Here is a 19449-nt window from a genome sequence, read left to right on the forward strand (position 1 = left end):
TACAGACTCAGTTAATATAAAGTTTATTTTTAAAAAATATATTTCCTCTTTTATTATAAATTAAATACTGCATTGGTCATTAACTTAAAAAATATATATAAAAAAAATCTCTCACATGGCAGTGAAAATCAGTATAATAAAAATGATATATTTTTAAACTATGACACTAAATAAATGAAAATTTAATTCAAAAACTTCAAAAATAGTTTTTGCTTCTTTAATTGACAAATTTCAAGGTATATATATTTCTTAAGATGTTCAATCTTAAGATATTTCAAAAATTTAAAAGAAATTTTCATTAATTTTACAAAAAGGTTTCATTTATAAAACTATATTACAAGGGATTTTACCAGTACAAACTGAATAAAAGCAAACATAAATAACATTACTAAGGAGAACATCACAGTGAATTGTGGTAAGTTCTGTTTTTCCTAATGTGTCACTCTTTGTCGCCTTACAAGTTTATAATAGCTTCCTTTCTTATTCAACAATTCATCATGGGTTCCTGTTTCTATAACTTTACCCTGATCAATCACGGCAATAGTATTTGCTCCCTGAATGGTAGACAACCTGTGTGCTATGATAATACAAGTACGTCCTTTCCTTGCTTGGTCAAGAGCTTCTTGCACAATCTGCCAAGAAGAATAAAAGAAAGGATAAGACTACATATGTTTATGATTAATGTTAATTACAAAGCAATATTTCATTCACTGGAACTATTATATTCACTCAAACTACTTGTGTAGTTTGAGAAAGAGGAAGGACTGCATCAGCATTGAGCTTACTTAATCCATTCAAGGGCTCAAACACCTCAATCAGATATCTTCACAATTTGCAAAACTGAAGCTTTTTCTGGAAAGAGAACTCTTTTGTTGCACTTCTCTGCACCCATTCCAACAGATTCATGTTCTTTCTAAAATGAGGCTTCTAGGGCTGTATGCAATACTCAAGATGTTGCCTAAACATTGCCATACACTATGGGATAATCATCTTCATAGTCATGCTGGCAAAATTCCTGCATATCATTGAAAAAATCTCAGGAGCTGTCTTGGCAGTCTGTCTGCACTGCTCAGAGAATATCACATCTGACTGCACAATTACCCCAAGGTTTTTTCATTTTCCACAACCCTGATTGTGGTAGCACATAGATGGTACATTAATCTGGGATTGCTGCTTCTGATATAAAGTACTTTGCATTTGTTAATATTATACTGTGATTGCCACTTCTCAGCTCATCTGCTAATTTGTTTTTCTTGGTCTCATTGCAGTAGCATACCCTGATTACTGTGATTAACCACCCTGCCAACCTTAGTATCATCTGCAAACTTGGACATTAAGCCTGATATGCCTTCATCAATGTCATTAATAAATATAGAAAATAACAATGGGACTAGCACTGAACCCTGGAGGACTCTACTAATAACATTTGTCCAAGAGGAGCAGTACCTATTGATAACCCCTCTGTCTTCTCCACTCAACCATCCCTTTATCTATAGCAGTAACCTTAATGCTACACTGCTCCAATTTGTATAGCAAGCTTTTATGTGCAATACTATCAAGTTTTTCTGAAATGTAAGTATTTGATATCAAAATTATTTGTTTGCGTCCAATTCCTTTGTTAATATGTCACAATTACAATCAAATCAATCAGACAAAACTGCCCCTTAAGAATTCCATGTTGTGACTGAAGTATAACTGTATTATTGTTTAGATGATCCTGAATTACTTCTTTAACCAGTGACTCCATTATTTTTCCTGGAAAAGAAATCAAGCTAACAGGTCTGTAATTACTCATGTCTACATTTGATCCTTCTCTCTGAATTGGGGATACATTCGCACATCTTCAGTCTATAGGGACATACTCTGAATCCTGGAATGCTCTCGTAATCATGGCTAAAGGTTTGCTTACTCTTTTTCTGCCTCCTTTAATATAACTGGATAGATACCATCCACCACAGGTACCTTTTGTTACCTTTCACTTCAAAAATTTCTCCTCCAATTTGCTCTCAGTTATCACAAAATAATTCAGCTCCCTGTCAGAATGACTCATTTCTGCCATCTACATCCCTAAATAATTTCTCATGTGCGAATATAGATGCAGAATACTCATTCATTTTGTCAGCAATCTGAGTAGCATCATCAGTTAATCCATTCACATCCAGTGAACCAATGTGATTCATTCCCTCCCTTCTAGAGTTTACATAGGTAAACAAGCCTTTGCTGCTTTTCTTTGCATGGTTTGCAAGAGGCCTCCTAATCTACCTTAATTTAACTAATCTATTTTGTGACTTTTTTTCAAACTACTTTATATCTACTGTAGGCAATATCTACTGTAGGTATCTGTATCATTTTATAATTTATATTCATTCCATGCATTTTTATTCACATCAGTCCACCTGACATCAGGGGCATATTCAGGGGTGGGCAGAGAGGGCATATGTCCCCCTTAACCAAAAATTTGAAATTAAAGAAAAAGAATGCAGGAGGCATTCTAGAAAAACTCAAAAGCCTGGTTGCCATGAGGTCCCCCTCGATGATACCTGGACCTGGTCGCTGTGCCCCCCTTACGATGATACCTGGATACGCCACTGCCTGGCATCCACTTAGATCAAGCCTTTAACAGCATTTCTTAGTTGGTATAAAAAGTTATCTTTATTATTGGAATAAAAAATTACCTTCAATAATAATATCCCTGAAAAGCTTCCCAATTAAAATTTGCTGTTGGTGTCTTCATCAGTTGATACCACTGCATTTAATTTAAAACTGAGGCTGTAGTAGTAGCCTTTATGAAAGCAAAAGCTCATTTCCTTGCCTTTGACAGCAGTTACAAGTATATCCCACACAGTACATTGTGATCACTCCTACCCAGCGGGTCTTTTATCTGCAGATTCTTAATGCATGAAGGGTCACTGCTTATAATCAGATCAAGAGTATTACTTTCTCTTGTTGTATCTCTAACATGCTGCTGTAGGAAATAACTATCCAATAAATTTACAAAAGTCTTGCTATGCTGTGAGTGATCAACTCACACAGTCCAATCAATATCTGGAAAGTTCAAATTCCCCATTATAAGACATTATGATCTACTGGCCCACTGTATATATTGGTAGATTTGTTCCTTATAGTCATCACAGTTGGTAGGCCTATAATATAAAACTTTATATAATATTAATGTTATGCCTATAACTTCTACCCTTATTTTACAGTGGCTTAGACTTTGTGTGTGCTTTCTCACTAAGAGCATAATCCTGTCCCCCTTCCTGTCCTGTCTGCTTCTTTTTTTTTTCTCTTTTTTTTATATACACTGTATTCCCCATATTCAAATTCTGAATTTCCTTATATCTGATTGACACTATGGCTTTGATAACCTTATAATGTCTGCGTTTGATTACTTAATCAGAACTTCAAATTCATGAAATTTATTTACCATGCTCCTAGAATTTACGTACATACAAGTATACCTGCAATTGTTTTTATTCTTAGTAATTTTTTTATTTAACAAATTCCCTTTATTAAGTAAAAGGCTAAACTCTAAAAATGCTAAAAACATAATATTACGTACAAGTAAATCAACAGCAATGTGCTAGGTCATTCACTGATGAACTCCTCAGCAGCTCCAAGTACCTAGCAGTGCCCACAGTGCCAAGATTTTTAAGTCAGAAACTGTCAATCCCATACAAAGGAGCAAGGATGCAGAAGATTGACAATATAATAGGACTGATAAAATATTCCGCTTCTATTAACCTTTTGAGACTTACATTTTTATTGTAATAGTCAGATTTTATGCAGTGAACATGCTCAAGGTCCAGACGAGTCCCTACAATCTGGACATCCAAAAGATAGATGGAGCGATCCCGAGCACAAAGGAGGTCTGGTTTCCTGATACCCTCATCAGTTGAAAACAGAGGTTCCTTTCTAACCTTCCAGGTTTACTATAGCATCATGTCTTTTAACTCTAACACAGTGTGTTCTATGACACCTTTATGCTATATGGGCAAGAAACTTGACTGCATTGCCTATCTGTACTATGTAATCTTGATGTTCTAGAGCGGGTAGGAAGGGCATTGATCCTAGTTTTCACTAGGCCAACAAAAGCATGACTGGATAGCAGTTTGGTTCCGTCACCCACCCACCAGTGTTTTGAGCAAACCTGGTTAGAATTTTTGAAACAACAGCCATCACAGGAGCCATGCAAGAGATCCCTCCGTCTCTTCTTTATGGATGCCTTAGCATCTATAAATACATTTCCATCCATTAACAAATTCTTAACCGAGCTCAGTTCTTTCTTTATGGATGGCCTTTAAATTAAGTAGCATACTAAGTCAGAAGTAGAGCTCAGTTGCTTCTCTAATCTTTTTTTCTTCAATAAGGGAATAAACCATCGTAGCAATGGGATACCTAGCCCAATCCACAATGTCAGCATAAAAGTATGCATTTACCACACCATTTGGCAACCTAAGCCATTTCTTAATAGCAAGTCAAACCTGGGTGTCCCAGGCATTAAGACTGGAAGCCATTACCCTCCCCAGCACTAAACAATGATAAAATCTAGGCAACAAATATGCCCAGAGGATAAACAGCCTCTGCTTGGGTTTTAATAGGGCTCTTTGAAGCTGCCCCAGCAGATCACCCAGGGAGACAGTTGGATAAGATTTACCAGAGACATCGAAGGCTATTCCTAAATATTTCCAGGTCCAATTAACATTGCCCGAATGTCACCTAGTTTCACCTATTAGGAAGTTCTTGGGCTCTACTTTGATCTTCTTCTGCCAACTCGACACCATCCAACTCTTCTCAACAGTGATTCTAAGACCCTTGGCACTGAAGAAATTATTCGCCCGATCTAAAAGGCACTGCAACCTGGATTGTGTGGAAGACAGTGCAGGTAACACAGGAGTGGTGCAATATAAAAATATAATTAATAAAAGTTATAGGCAAATGTCTCCTCTGCAGCACCTCAATAATAGCGTGAAAAGAGACACTATCAAATGATTTACCTAAGGTGCCTCCGTAGCCAGGTGGGAAGGAGCAACAGTGCGTAACACACACTTCTTGATTAGACTGGGGTTCGATCCCGTCACCACCAAATACGGAGGATGTGGAAAGGTCAGGGAATGACCATCGCATATTCCCGGAGCAACATGGCCTTAGTTGCTAATGCTCCTAAAAACCAAATAACAAACAAACAAACAGCTTTACGTAAATCAATAGAGGATAAATGATGAATCTTGAGCTCCTTTCTTGCAACGTTTATCAATAATTGTAAAATAATCGTATTTTCGGCAGCTCCATCAATTGGAAGAAAGGCTTTCTGTCTGTTATCAAACTTTAATTCATCAACATCCAAGGATCTTGTGATACATTCTCCATATAACAGAAGACAGTTATTGGTCTGAATTCAGATGGTAATTTTGAATCGACTTTCTTTGGAATAAATATAGTATATGCATCATATAGGCACTGGGGAATAAAACACCCATAAAAATATGTGCATAAGGTCAATCAAAAGTTTTTTCCAAAATGGATCTTAACTGTGTCGGAGTCACTCCATCAGGACCGGTACTAAATGCTGGAAAAGTGGATCTTAATTCAGCATTAGTAATAAGTTTATAAAGATTTTCCCTTATCACTGGATCTTCATCATAGCCCGCTGGAATATATGTGTTGTTCTTCTAAAAATCCTTACAAAAGATGTCTTTTGAAAAACTGAGAAACACTGAAGATTCAAACACTTCTTCAGATGTCTTCACTGGATCCAGAATATTATGGGCACATCTTTTTCGATTTTTGCGATAAAGACATTCAGTATTTGCATACTCCCTTTTCCTCAGATGACGTCTACTTAAGTTGAAAAGATCAAGTGGAGTTTTAACAATAGGTCGAGTTTGAGGAGGCGATATCCCAACAATACTATATTTAAAATAATTATTCAATTCATCAACATCCAACTTGTGGTCTAGAGCTTCAGCCAGAAAGCATTTAACTTTTTGATGGTCATAAGTCAAATCAGGAATCTCAGCTATAGAAGATAGCATTTTATCGTGTAATAGCCCCTTAGTTATTGCGGATGGAATACTTTCCCAAGTTTCCTCAGAACCTAATCCTTGTAATAATGACCTATCAAAAAGCCTGTGGACTACTCCACCAGAAAGTGGAGCTTGGACTGGCACCACTAGAGGGGACTGCTCACCTCCAGTGGAACCGACCACCTCCTCAGAATCATCTCCAGTATGAACCGGGGCCCCATCAGAGGTACGCTCGGTAGGTTGGGTAGGATTTCCCATTGACAAGGGATCTCCTTGGGATATCAGATTGTCTAAGATTTTGGAATAGGATACAAGCTTCCACCTACCTTTAATCGCATCCAGTGTCCTTGATGGAAACAGAAGTTGCAAGCATTGATTCAAATTCTTCACACTCTCTGCCTGAAGTTGGAGTTCAGAATGGGCAAGCATCTGGACTTTACCCTTGAGGTCAATTTGGTCATTAGCATCATTTGGATGGTCTCTCTTCAAGTGGATACCCCAACCAGATTTGGTAGTAAAACAATGATGGCAGATGGAGCACACGAAGGCAGCAGCAGTAAATGGTGATACTAGGGACTCATCAACCCTTGCAGAGGCAATATCAGCTTCCTGCAATGGTAGATTCTGTTCTAGCACTTAACCTTAACACAGCCTATGTATTTGCTGGTTTGGCAAGGAACCCCACCAGGCCTTGAAATTCCTGACGCCATGCTTTCAAAGGCTGCTGCATGTTACAACAGAAGCAGTGCAAGAATCACTTTCACCTCTGTCTGTGGCTATTGTTAATCTATTAGTCTGTGTAACCCCCTTAAGCTAGCAGTTTTCCAAACCACTTAACACTGCCTTGATAGCATCAGCAAATATCCTTGTACTTCTTCCATTTAAGTATATCCCATCTCCGGAGAAACAGTCTCTCCTGTTAATAAGTACAAATTACACTGAGAAAAATTCTGTCCCATGAGCTTTGCACAGTCTTTCCGGGGCCAAATTGATTGATAAGACTCCAATCTGGGCAGGATTGCAAACACTTTCAGTTTCAATTCTGACTCACAACTTTTTCTCAACATTTCTCTCTACTTGTTAATTAAATCCTCAGATCTCCTACTTTTATATCATTAGTGCCAATGTATATGACAATATCACCTTTTATACACTTAGAAGATTATAACTACCCCTCTACAATGTCAACTTCTCTATCCCTCCTGGTAGACATACCCTGGTCCTATTCCACCTGTCCATTCTGCACAATATATTTCCCACTTTCCTAAAAATTGAGTTGCCAACTATAACTATTTTCTGTGGGACCAAGGCTCTCTGCTGCTTCTGGAGAGACCATCTGAGAGAATTTCTCTCAGATGTTCTCTCCGGAACCAAAGTATCCCACTATTTTGAGCCCTTTGCTTTCACGCTCTAGTCAGAAGCATTCTTTTATTCTAGATTTAATTTAAAAACAACATAAGAAATTAAGAGAGCAAAGAGAATAGTGTTATACTAATCCTGCTTATTTAACAACATTACAAAACACATTCTTTTAGATTATGTTATGTAAAATGTGATAAAGTCACATTATCAAAACACATTTGTATTGCTGTAGGCCTCTTCTGATGTTGCCATTACAACAAGCAGTCTAGAGACTGCTTGTTGTAATGGCTTAAAGATTTGTCTGTTATACCTGTGAAACTCTTAACTACTGTAATTGCTTTAACCATGAAATGTTGCTCATAAAATACATAATTTCCAATCAACTCTTCTCTGTCTTCTCGCAATAGCCAAACTGATTATAACTGTTCTCATTATAAATGAATTCAACTGTATATTATTTCCTTTTAAAAACCTATGCATTTTTTCTCATATAATTAAATTTCTATTCAAATGATCATAACTTGTGTCTCCAGTAATGGAATCCTTAACTATGGATTGTATTATTTTCTATGCCAGAGAAGTTAAAACTTGCAAGTCTGTAATTACACATTTCATCCATGGAACTACCTTTGTGAACTGGAGAGATATTTTTATAACCGAAATCTGCCTGGGCTTCACTTAAGTCCAAAGATGAATGCATCGCAACAGACAGAGATTTGGCAATCTGTTGTGCTGCTTCCTTTAATATCAGTAATAAAAATATAAACAAACAAAAATAGCACACAGTACATAATAAAAATAACTTGTTTTTAAATCCCATTTTTATACCTCACTTAATAAAGCTCATAACAATATTAGCTATAGCTGTATAAATTAAAAAGGTACATACTTTTTCACTTTCTGTATCTAAAGCAGATGTAGCCTCATCTAAAAGAAGAATGGAAGGATTTCTTATTAAGGCCCTTGCAATAGCAATACGTTGCTTTTGACCTCCAGACAACTGTGTACCTTTTTCCCCTACTTCAGTATCATAACTCTAAAGAAGAAAAATAACGGCTGAACAAATTTTAAAAAATAAATATATACTCTCTATTTCTACATTATTATTATTATTAGCTGTATGGTGCAAGGAAGCCTGAGGCTTTTGCTGCACCAGCCAAAAAAAAAAAAAAATTCTGAGTTACCCTCTGTGTGTGTGTGTGTGAGAGAGAGAGAGAGAGAGAGAGAGAGAGAGAGAGAGAGAGAGAGAGAGAGAGAGAGAGAGAGAGAGAGAGAAAAGAGTCAGAAGTAAAAGGGATTCACCAAGAAAGAGAAGAATCATGATATCCAGCTCAGGACCCTGGGTGTGCCAAGCCCATACTCACCAGATGTGAGCATGCAAAACAACACACGCATGTACAAACACATACCACCCTAAAAGGCAATACCTGATACCAGTTTCTGGAGTTTACGGACAACATCATAAAATCACGTACCAGACATTATATATTCAACAAAGTTCTCAAAATATGCTGTTCATAATACCAGCTCGCACTCTCTCTCTCTCTCTCTCTCTCTCTATCAAGAGCTCAGTTCAATTCCAAGCAATTAATTAGAATAATTATCATATTCACAAAATACTGTTTTTGTATAAGAAAGACAAGAGCATAAAACACGATATCCAATAAAGATGTCTACTATTCTGTGGGTAGCAACGTGTAGCAAAAATATATGTGTATGTGCACATATATTTCTGTTTTGAAATTTCATGTTTTCTAAATTGTAAAATGAAGAGTCTAATAGTTTCATGTTTATATACAGTGGAACTTCCTTCAATGGACACCTCTTGTTGTGGACACTCAGACTTGGGTTCTGGCCAGAAGTATTAAAAATTATATGTTAGATAAACAATCCCTATATTATTTTCTGCCCTGCACAGCTTCTGCCATACCTTGAGGCAAACTGCTGTCAGGTTCAGTCTGCTTCTTCACTTTTTTTAGATATTAGTTACATCAATGTCTAACTTTTCTTATTTGTAATGTGATCTTTCTGTTGTTTCAACCTGTTAGTTCATTCAGTTTAAAACTCCTATCTAAAGATTCTAATGTTTTATTAATTCCTTTATTTCTTTTCGGCTCTCAGCTTCATAGTTTAAAATAATCATAAAAACTGTTATAAACAACTGATTTCTCTTTTGCTTTAATGAATTTGTTTGACTGGCTTTACTTATTCTGTTGTTTATTATGATGACTAATCTTTCACCTTCATTCAGAACTCTTCCTAGATATTCAAATTACTAACTTGTTCAAATTTCTGGTTATTTTTTCATTTCTCACAAACTTTCATAACTTTAATAGTGCTCCAAATTTGTGGAGCAATTGCTGTAAATAATTGCTAGCAATATGAAAATGACAATTTATATTTAGAGTCCATATGGTATTGTTGATTAACTTAAAAAAAAAAACAATGACCACAATATAAGCATATATAAGCAATATATGCTTCCACTTCCACAGCAATATATAAGCAATATAAACAATGATATATTCAACAATGACCACAATATAAGCATTTAAATGCTGGAGCTGTGTCGTAACCCTAGACAAATATTTTAAGTTTTATTCTTTGTATGGTTACTTAAAGGTTAAAAAAACAAAGCATAAAGAAGAAAACCTAATATAGGATATAAACTGAAGACCACATCCAGAAAAATACCATGAGAATGGATAGTGACAGAGTTATAACATGCACTGCTGAAAGTAAGTCAATACAGTCCAGTGCAAAGTGCCAATATAAGAGAAACCAGAATTATCAGGTAGATAATCCCAGCTCAACTGATTATTTATTTCACCTTCCCAATGTAAGGAGTTTTTTTTTTTTTTTTATGTAAACCCCAAACACAAGAAGTATTAGAACCTATAGTACTTAGTACCGTGCTTGGGTTGGAGGTTGAGAAGACAAAAGAAGATATTCATTGACATTGGACTTGAACTTCTGTAGACTGTAATTTTCAGGAAATACGTATGACGGAAGGTTGTTCCAGAAAACAGCAGTTGAATGAATAAACGAGGAAGATGAAAAGTTGGTTCTATGAGTTTGCAGTTGGACAGTAAATGGATGTTGGCTGGGGGTGGCATGTGTTCAGAGTGTTTTGAAAGAGAGAGCGGGAATCATAGAAGCCAATTCAGAAGAACAGTGCCCATGGAATATCTGTAGAAGAGGCATGCAGCAGAAACAGTACGTCTATAAGACAGCGAGTCGAGAGACTTTGTTAAAGATGAATCATTAATTAACCTAACTGCCCTCTTCTGAATGAAATCAAGAAGCCTGCGAGAGGTTTTGGGGGCACTACCGCAGATGTGGGAACAATATTCCATGGCAGGGCGGATTTGCGATTTATACAGAGTGAGCAGCTGTTTGGAAGAAAAGTAACGCCGAGAGCGAAAGAGAAAACCAAGTTTTTTAGATGCAGAGGAAGCAATATTTGTAATGTGCTTGTGTTAAGAGAGATTAGAAGTCAGGGTAATCCCCAAAAGAGATATATCATTTTGTCTAGAAATCGGAGTGTCACTAAATATAAGCATAGGAGCAGAAGAATCCTTTTTGCGAGATATAAGACAAGACTGAGTTTTAGAAGGGTTGAAATCAACTAAGTTGTCTTTGCCCCACTGGAGAATTACCTGAAGATCGGCACTTAAGGAATTGGAAGCAGATTTTCGAGAAGTTGAAGCTGATTGAGCAGGACAAGGTTTCTCAAAATGGAAAGTGGAATGCAATGTGCTATCATCGGCAAAACTATGGATAGGATTTCCAGTCAATGGAAGAAGGTCATTAATATACAAGAGGAAAAGAGTGGGGGAAAGAACTGAACCTTGGGGGACACCGGCATTAGTGGAGAAGTCAGAAGACAGAGAGCCATCTACCATCACCCTCATTGAGCGATCAGAGAGAAAACTGGATAACCAATTACTAAAAACAGTTGGCAAACCAAAAGATGGAAGCTTGTTTAGAGACCTTTATGCCAAACACGATCGAAAGCCGTTGAGATGTCAAGCTTGTGTTTCACGGAACCTTTCCATTGAATTAGTCCATAAATGGGTAACATAAGCCAGAATATCACAAGTGGATCGACACTGACGGAATCCATACTGGCGATCGTTGATCAGACGGAAGGTTTCTAGGTAGTTTAAGAGTTGGCGGTTAATTGATTTCTCCATTACTTTAGAAAGAGTAGAAGTAATTGCAATGGGACGATAATTGGATGGGAGGGATTTGTCACCCTTTTTAGTAACTGGCTGGATATGAGCAAATTTCCAAGCAGAAGGAAAAACACCTTTGGAATAAGAAAGTGAAAAAAGGCGGCAAAGAATTGGAGTAAGTTCAGGAGCACAGGTTTTGAGAGCAAGTGGAGAAATACCATCGGGACCTGGAGCTTTCTTAGCATCAAGATTCGTCAAAATCCTTCTGATATCCTTTTGACGGAAAACTACAAGAGGCATTGAATGGAGCATGTTGGGAATGGTGGGAGGTGTTTTACCAAGATCATTAATACATGAGCTGGAAGAAAAATGGGATGCTAGCAGATCAGCTTTATCCTTGGATGAAGTGACAACAGAACCATCTGGTTTGGACAGAGGTGGGAATAGAGATGGGCAAAAGTTGCGGCCAATAGCTTTGGCAAGAGACTAGAATGCTCGGTTGCCATTAGGGTAAGAAGCAAGTTTACTACTCTTAGCCTGTTCAAACTCCAGTTTGGACCGATTAATAACTGCTTTACAATTGTTGCGAGCTTTAGTGTACACAGAAAATGAAACTGAAGAATTAGAAACAAACCAATTACGATATGCAACATTCTTCTCTTGAACAGCCTTAGCACATTTATTGGAAAACCAAGGTTTAGATAAAGGACGAGATTTTAAAGTGGAGTGTAGGATAAAGGATTCCATTCCTGCAAGAATAATTTCACTGACACGATCTGAGCAAACGTTGACATCAGAAGTTTTGAAACAGTAATCCGACCAAGGAAAAGAAGAAAAGAAATCTCGCAGGTAATCCCATTTTGCATTTGTGTAATGCCCAAAAACACAAGGTTGGGAATAGCCATGAGATAAAGGTTCCATTGGAGAAGAAACAATCACCAAGTTGTGATCTGAAGTGCCTAAAGGACCTGTCACTTCGACCGCGTACTTAGAAGGGTTGTTTGTGAGAAAAAGATCAAGCGTATCGGCTGTATGATTAGGATTGTCCGGTATTCTTGTAGGTAAATGAACAATCTGTGCTAGGTCATTAGTAATTGCAAAAGCCTCAACATCTCGATCTGCTGGGTCAGTGTGACTAGAAAACAGAAGCCAGCTGGAGTTGTGAACATTAAAATCACCAATGAAAATTACCTCACTGTTAGGAAGGAAAGTTGGACTGGAGAAAGTTAAGTTGCAAAGAGAGGAAGTCAAAGAGCTCCAAGTGATTAGTGGAGTTGGGAGAACATTAGAGACAACAGATGAATTTGACACAATGAGGTAGAGAGATTTTAAGCCAGAGAAGATCAAAGAGAGGAGATTCCAAATTGCCAAGTCTCTGACAGGGAATGTCAGAATGGACATATGCACAAGTACCACCTTTGAGGCGAAAGGAATCATACAACGAATAATTTGGGCATCTGAGATGAGCAGTAGTTGAATTAACCGATAACTGGGATTGTCAGAAAAAGTACATGGGGTTTGGCAGACTGCAAGTGGAAATGGACATCGTTGAGATTAGAATTGAGACCACGTATATTTGTGAAATGAATTAGGAAGTGCTTGGGAGGTTTAGATCTTTTCGCAGATAAGCTTGCTCTATTAGTTTGACAATTCATGGTGTATTCAATAGTAAAAAAAAGTGGGTAGGACATGCTGTATGAAGTAATGAAATTTTTGGATATGGCATACACATGATAAAAATATACCCAGATCCTTGACATAACGTGGCCTCGATAATGCTCCCTGCATACACACTACTCGGACTCCCTCCAGTCACTATCTGGCAGAGTAGAGGTAGCAAGATTATACACTAGCTGATCCGGAAGCCTCCTACAGTTACCAATAGGTTCGGTCCAGTGTATTAACTAGCGGCCGGCCTGTGAACACTGTTTTAGAGCTGTACCCTTGAAATGTAAGGAATATTGGATCTCGCCACAATGTTCATCATAACCTCAAAGATTCCTAAAAATTACTAAAGCAGATTCCGTCATTGAATATTTATAAGCATTGAGAAACTGATTAAAGATAATCGATCTTTTGTAGGTGAACGGGTGATAGCTATTATAATTCAGAAACATACTGATGTTTGTAGGTTTACGATAGATGTTAATTTGGATTTTATTCACATCCTGAATAAGAGTGAAATTTAGAAAATTTAATGACTTAGTACCCGTATTCTCCCTCTCCAATGTAAATTTGAGTCTAGAATGAATATTATTAAACAAATGTAAAATGTCTTGGATAGTGCTACTCTCGGTAATGACGAGAACATCGTCTAAATACCTCCTATAGTATGTGATACGGGGTAGAAAAGGCATCAAATGTATACGTTCAATCATTGAGAGATAGATCTCCGATACTAGGCTGCTCAGACTTAATCCCATTGGCAAACCAAAAATTTCTTTGTATACTTTGTCTTGAAAGGTGATATAGTTGGCTTCAACTAAGAGTTTATTAAGTGAAAAATTTCCTTAATAGGAAGCTTTGTATAATTAATCAGTATAAAGTTATTATTTAACATATCCCAAACAATATCTAATGCGTATTTAACATTTACATTTGTATATAATGAGGTAACATCTAGTGAGAATAAATTATCATTACCACCAAGTCTACAGTCCTTAAGGTTATTAAATAGTGTATCATAGTTCTTAATCCCAAATTGTATCACCTGTCTAAAGGGTTTTATAATGCTATATATATGTGTGTGGCCAAAGATGAAAATGCCGAGTTTTTGTAGGAAACAATAGGCTGAATAGGAAATCTGGTCTTATGTAATTTTACCTGACCGAAAAGTGCAGGAATATTTTACATTCTGGCCTTTAATTCCTTTAACTGAGCCATAGTAATGTAGTTGCTTTTTTGATAAGTGGTTAACGTTTTATTGTATTGATTGACAAAATTGGTAAATAGTGCCGGGTTTACTTCAAGATAAGTGGAGATATCTGATACAACTGACTCTAACTTATTGATAAAATCAGGTTTATTGAGTATTACCACTATATCTCCTTTATCAGCTCTGAATAATGTCTTTATTTTCCCGAAGTTCTCACAAAGCTGAACTGTCATGTGCATTCAATTTAGGAAGTTGCATTTCTTTTATGTTATTCACCACCTGGTTAACTTGTTGAGTAAATAAATCTTTTTGTGGAACATTACGAAGTCCAAATTCATTATCAATTATGCACTGTTTTTTAGGTAGTTTTTGAGGTGGTAAATTGTAATTTAATACTTTGGATAAAAGTGAAATCTGGTCCTGCGATAGTGTATACCAGGAAAGATTTGTAACCTGTTGATATGTCGGTTCATTGAATGTTGGGCAAGGGGATGTTCGTGAACTAGCTGAAGTATTCTGCAGTAGACCATTGTGCGTATGTGGGGGGGGGTCATCACACAACTCGTATACATTTGGTTGCAAGCTCGTGACAATGTGTTAGAACTCGCATGAACGTGTCTTGACCCTCCCGATAATGTATCCAATTTGCTAATGTGTCTGTTTTTTATTTCTGAGGCCTGTGCTTCATGTCGCAAATCTAAGGAGGTCTTCAATACAGGCCAATCGTTAGGATGCAGATAATTTTTTAATTTATCATGAAGTTTCCTAACTTGGGAAAGGTATTTTTGTTTATTACAATACCAAGATCTTAAGGCAAGCTTAACTATATTATGAGATGTGGTAAGTGCTATTTGTTAATGCCTGAAATTTTATGATTTAAAACTGACCCTGGCAAACTTTGGAATGATGTTGTTTTGAAGGCAATACTTTAGAAAAGAAATATGGCAACTTTGGGCCAAGTATCTTAGTGTTAATGTAATATGTGTAATCTTATCAATGCACACAATTATGGGAGATTTTTTGAATAGCTTGGTGCAAAATTACATTAGATTAACAGTAAGATATAAAGATACTGAATTTAAAATTGTAGCCAGGCCAATACAGAAATTACACACAATTTTTCAGTCCTTTTCTCATTTGCAACACAAATGAATGACCTAGTATACAACATTTCTTGCGGTGATTGCGACTCGTATTATCAGGGTTCTATGTGGTTTCCTCTGAATTTTCGTGTTAATCAATACGCGGCCTCAGTTTGTGCTTCTCGTTCAGCAGTGTCAGAATTAGCCTTTCATGCCATTAATGAAAAACATACTTTTTTTTTTTATTTAATGAAGCCAAAATACTTAGTGTACAATGTAATTATACGAGACTATTAATTGCAGAAACCATTGAAATTAAATGACATGAGAATTCTGTTAATGTTTGCCGGCCATATCTAATCTCTGACTCGTCGTCCTTTACACGCATGCACAAAGACACTTAATCCCTATTTAAGTTCCATGCTCACCCCATTCAGTAATTTTCATTCCTGTGATCACAACATACAGTGGAAAAGCATTGTCAGCTTCGGGAAGGAAAATCGTTTTGCAATTTTTTTCATTAAATTAATTTTTGACTTAATTTTTAATTATTTCTTACTGTAATGTAAGATTTTCGATTTTTTAATTGTTTTCATTTTAATTTCTGGAGAGTATCATATGGAAGTGTTCTAAGTATCATATTGAGGTAAACTTCTCTTATTCTTTTACAAATGCCTATTGTAAAGCACTGTTAAAAGAAAGAAAACCTTTTTGTCTATATTAATCAATTGTCTCCGAGACACAACTGAAAAACTGTAATATGGGATTTCAATTATTAACACTTTTTGTTTCAAAAAGTAAACTTACATTTGGAAGCCCAGTGATAAAATCATGTATATTTGCAGTACGAGCTGCTTCTTCTATATCTTCCTTTGTAAATTTTCCTTCTACACCATAAATTATGTTTTCCTTAATGCTGCAATTGAAAAGTATTGGCTCTTGACTCACCATAGCAATATGACCTCTTAAATACTGTAGGTTTATTGTGCGAATATCGAAGTCATCAACTTTCTGAAAAAGCGAATAAAAATTATAGGCACACGAATCACAAAATTCTTAAAATATTAGTAGGTCTGCAGCAATAATGAAATGAGACAAGATATAATAATAACAAAATAAATTAGTATTAGAAGCTGAGAAATATGTATATGGAGCACCAACTCACAGTGTGGAAAATGGCAGCTTATTCATCCTTGTGGATAATGCTTTGAGGATAACCCTTTGCAACATGCAACCACACTGTTAAGTAGTCTATTGAAGGTGAGCAGGATGATGGGCATATATAGGCAATTTGTTCAGTAAGTTAAACTGCATTGATGTCTATTAAATTGTTGAAACAAAATTATGTATATGGCACCATATGCACATTTATTTCAACAAGGATCTATATAATATCAGTGTAGATACACCATAGATAGCTCTTAAAGCAAAAACTACGAAAGTAGTGTAAAAAGGCATCATTTCATTTGTGTCTCATATTGTGATCATCCTTCACAACGGATTACCATGTATTGCACTACCTCAAATAAATAATGCCTCAAGAATAGAGAAGTCTATTGCTACTTATTCTCAGTAGGTACCACCACCTCATACGGCACCATTTCAAGGCTTGTTTGTATATGTGTGGGATAATAACTCTACTATCCACTCATCCCTATTAGACTTAGAAGACAAAAAGTAGAGGAAAAGTTATAGTAGGAGAGGAAGAAGAAAATAAACAGTGTAAAAGATTGAAAGGGACAGTAACTCCTTCAACTCACACCACTCAAAAACTCAAACTCCTTGAATAGACAACTTTTTTTTTAGGAGCATTAGCAACTAAGGCCATATTGCTCCGGGATATGCGGTGGTCATTCCCTGACCTTTCTGCATCTTCCGTATTTGGTGGTGATGGGCTCGAACCCCGGTCTAATCAAGAAGCATGTGATACGCACTACTGCTCCTTCCCACCTGGCTACAGAGGCGCCGAATAGGCAACACTTCCCCAGTAGGGCAGACTGTTGTTACCTGTTCTCGAAAATTCTGTGATTATCAAGTTTCCCCCAGTGACAGTTTCAAGAAGGTTGGTCTATCTTCGGTGGGTGAGCAGGCACCCTGGTATTGCCAACATGACAACCCAATTGTGAAGTTAATCCCACAATATGAGAGATGCCAAAGGTGTACATGATAATACTATAATAAAAACTAAATGCATCTAGGCATAATCATAAGAGCTTGAAATTATCTATATAATATCAGTGTAGATAGAGAATAGATAGCTCTTAAAGCAAACACTACCAAAGTAGTGTAAAAAGGCATCATTTCATGTATCTCAAATTGCGATCATCCTTCACAAAGAGTTACCACATATTGCACTACCTCGAATAAGTAACGGTTCACTAATAGAGAAGTTACTTATTCTCAGCAGGTACCATCACCCAGATTTCACTATTTTGAGGCTTGTTGGCCTTTCATCTGTGGGTGGGCAGGTACCCTGCTATTGCCAACATGATAATCCAGTTGTGAAGTTAAATTCCTAATTACTTAAAACTACATTTCTCTGCACAACTTTAACGTTATTGTAGAATAATGTTAAAGTTGTGCAGAGAAACAAATTCTATACCCACCTATATCTACAGATTCAAAAATAAATCAACGGATGTGTAATTTAAAATATACCAGCTTGTTTATACCAAAATTTAATTATTAGTTATTTATTGTACTAATCACAAAAATACAGTTAGTAATACAACAAAATTATAATTAATGTGATGAATGTGGTTGTAGAGTGCGACTAAGTTTCATAATATCGGGTTTTAAAGTACTAATTACAATTTTTAAAAGTCATGTAAATGCAGACGTGATTGTACTTTTGAATTCATATATTTGATTTCTGAAAAGGTCTGCTCACATATATATGTACTTCCAAAAATTGATATAACCTTTCTTCCAAAATTTTTAATTTTTGGATAATCTGACTCGGATAATGTTGAATAAAATTGAATTAGATTTTCATTTTTAAATATTGTATTCAGTGCATCATTGGATTGAAGAAAATTACCAACTCTAATTGTAAATTCTCATCAACATCGTAGATGGGTAGGTCAAACAGATTTTGAAAATGTTCAAACTCCTTTCAATTACTTTTAAAATCAGAGAATCTAGCTGCAAAATTTTCCTGCAACAAACTAATGTTTTGAACAAAATTTTCAGTGGAAAAATTACAATTAGGCATATTTTTAGATAAATTATTGCAACATGAAAAATTATTCTGAAGTAGTTCACTTATAAATAACTCCAGTTTTGCTTCAAATGTTTTTACATTATAATACAATTCGTTGACAAGTTTGTCTTGTCCTTGTAGTTTCATATTAAGAAAATTCAGCTATTCACATATATCTGTTAAAAAGGCAAGGTTCCACAACCATTTGAGGTCTGACAGTTCTGGAACAGGTTTCAATTTTTTGTTCATAAATAGATCTATTTTGATCCTAAGTTCAAATAATCAATTCAGCACGTTAATACGGCTCAATCAACCATCATACTTTACTATTTTACAACAAATCACTGTATTCAGCCTCAATAGTTTCAAGAAAATGTTTGAATTGCCGATGATTCAGACTAGTCTTGCCTATTACAGTTGATATGACTGAATATACGCCCAAAAATTTTCTGCACAAAGACTACTGGTAAATTATACAATGAAATTGCATTGGTTTTTAAAAATTTTTTACTCTCAAGATATTTATGAAGCTGAACCATGAACCCAATTTTAGTACTAACCATATTTTTAATGCCATCCATCATAACCACTGTTAACAAATCTCAATTCAATTTGAGCCCGTCAATTGCTTCTGACACACTCAAAAATATATTTTCACCTGCTGTTGTATCTTCAACAGCTGTTGAAGAAGGAGACGGCAGTCTCTGAAAGCTCCAGGTTTCAT

The 19449-nt window shown here is 36.1% G+C and overlaps 1 protein-coding gene across 1 annotated transcript in view; it reads right to left on the reverse strand.

The window, feature by feature from the left end:
• Window positions 1-431: 431 nt before the first annotated feature.
• Window positions 432-19449, reverse strand: part of LOC150079264 (ATP-dependent translocase ABCB1-like) — a 350147-nt gene continuing 331129 nt past the window's right edge. Inside the window, exons 22-24 of the mRNA XM_090383010.1 lie at window positions 16331-16534; window positions 8278-8424; window positions 432-632 (exon numbers count right to left, since the gene is read on the reverse strand). Of these exons, the coding sequence (XP_090239136.1) occupies window positions 432-632; window positions 8278-8424; window positions 16331-16534 (552 nt within the window). The remainder of the gene's footprint in view (window positions 633-8277; window positions 8425-16330; window positions 16535-19449) is intronic.

Source organism: Mastigoproctus giganteus, chromosome 10, assembly GCF_048544385.1.
Source record: "Mastigoproctus giganteus isolate SK-2022 chromosome 10, ASM4854438v1, whole genome shotgun sequence".
NCBI classification, from domain to species: Eukaryota; Metazoa; Arthropoda; class Arachnida; order Uropygi; family Thelyphonidae; genus Mastigoproctus; species Mastigoproctus giganteus.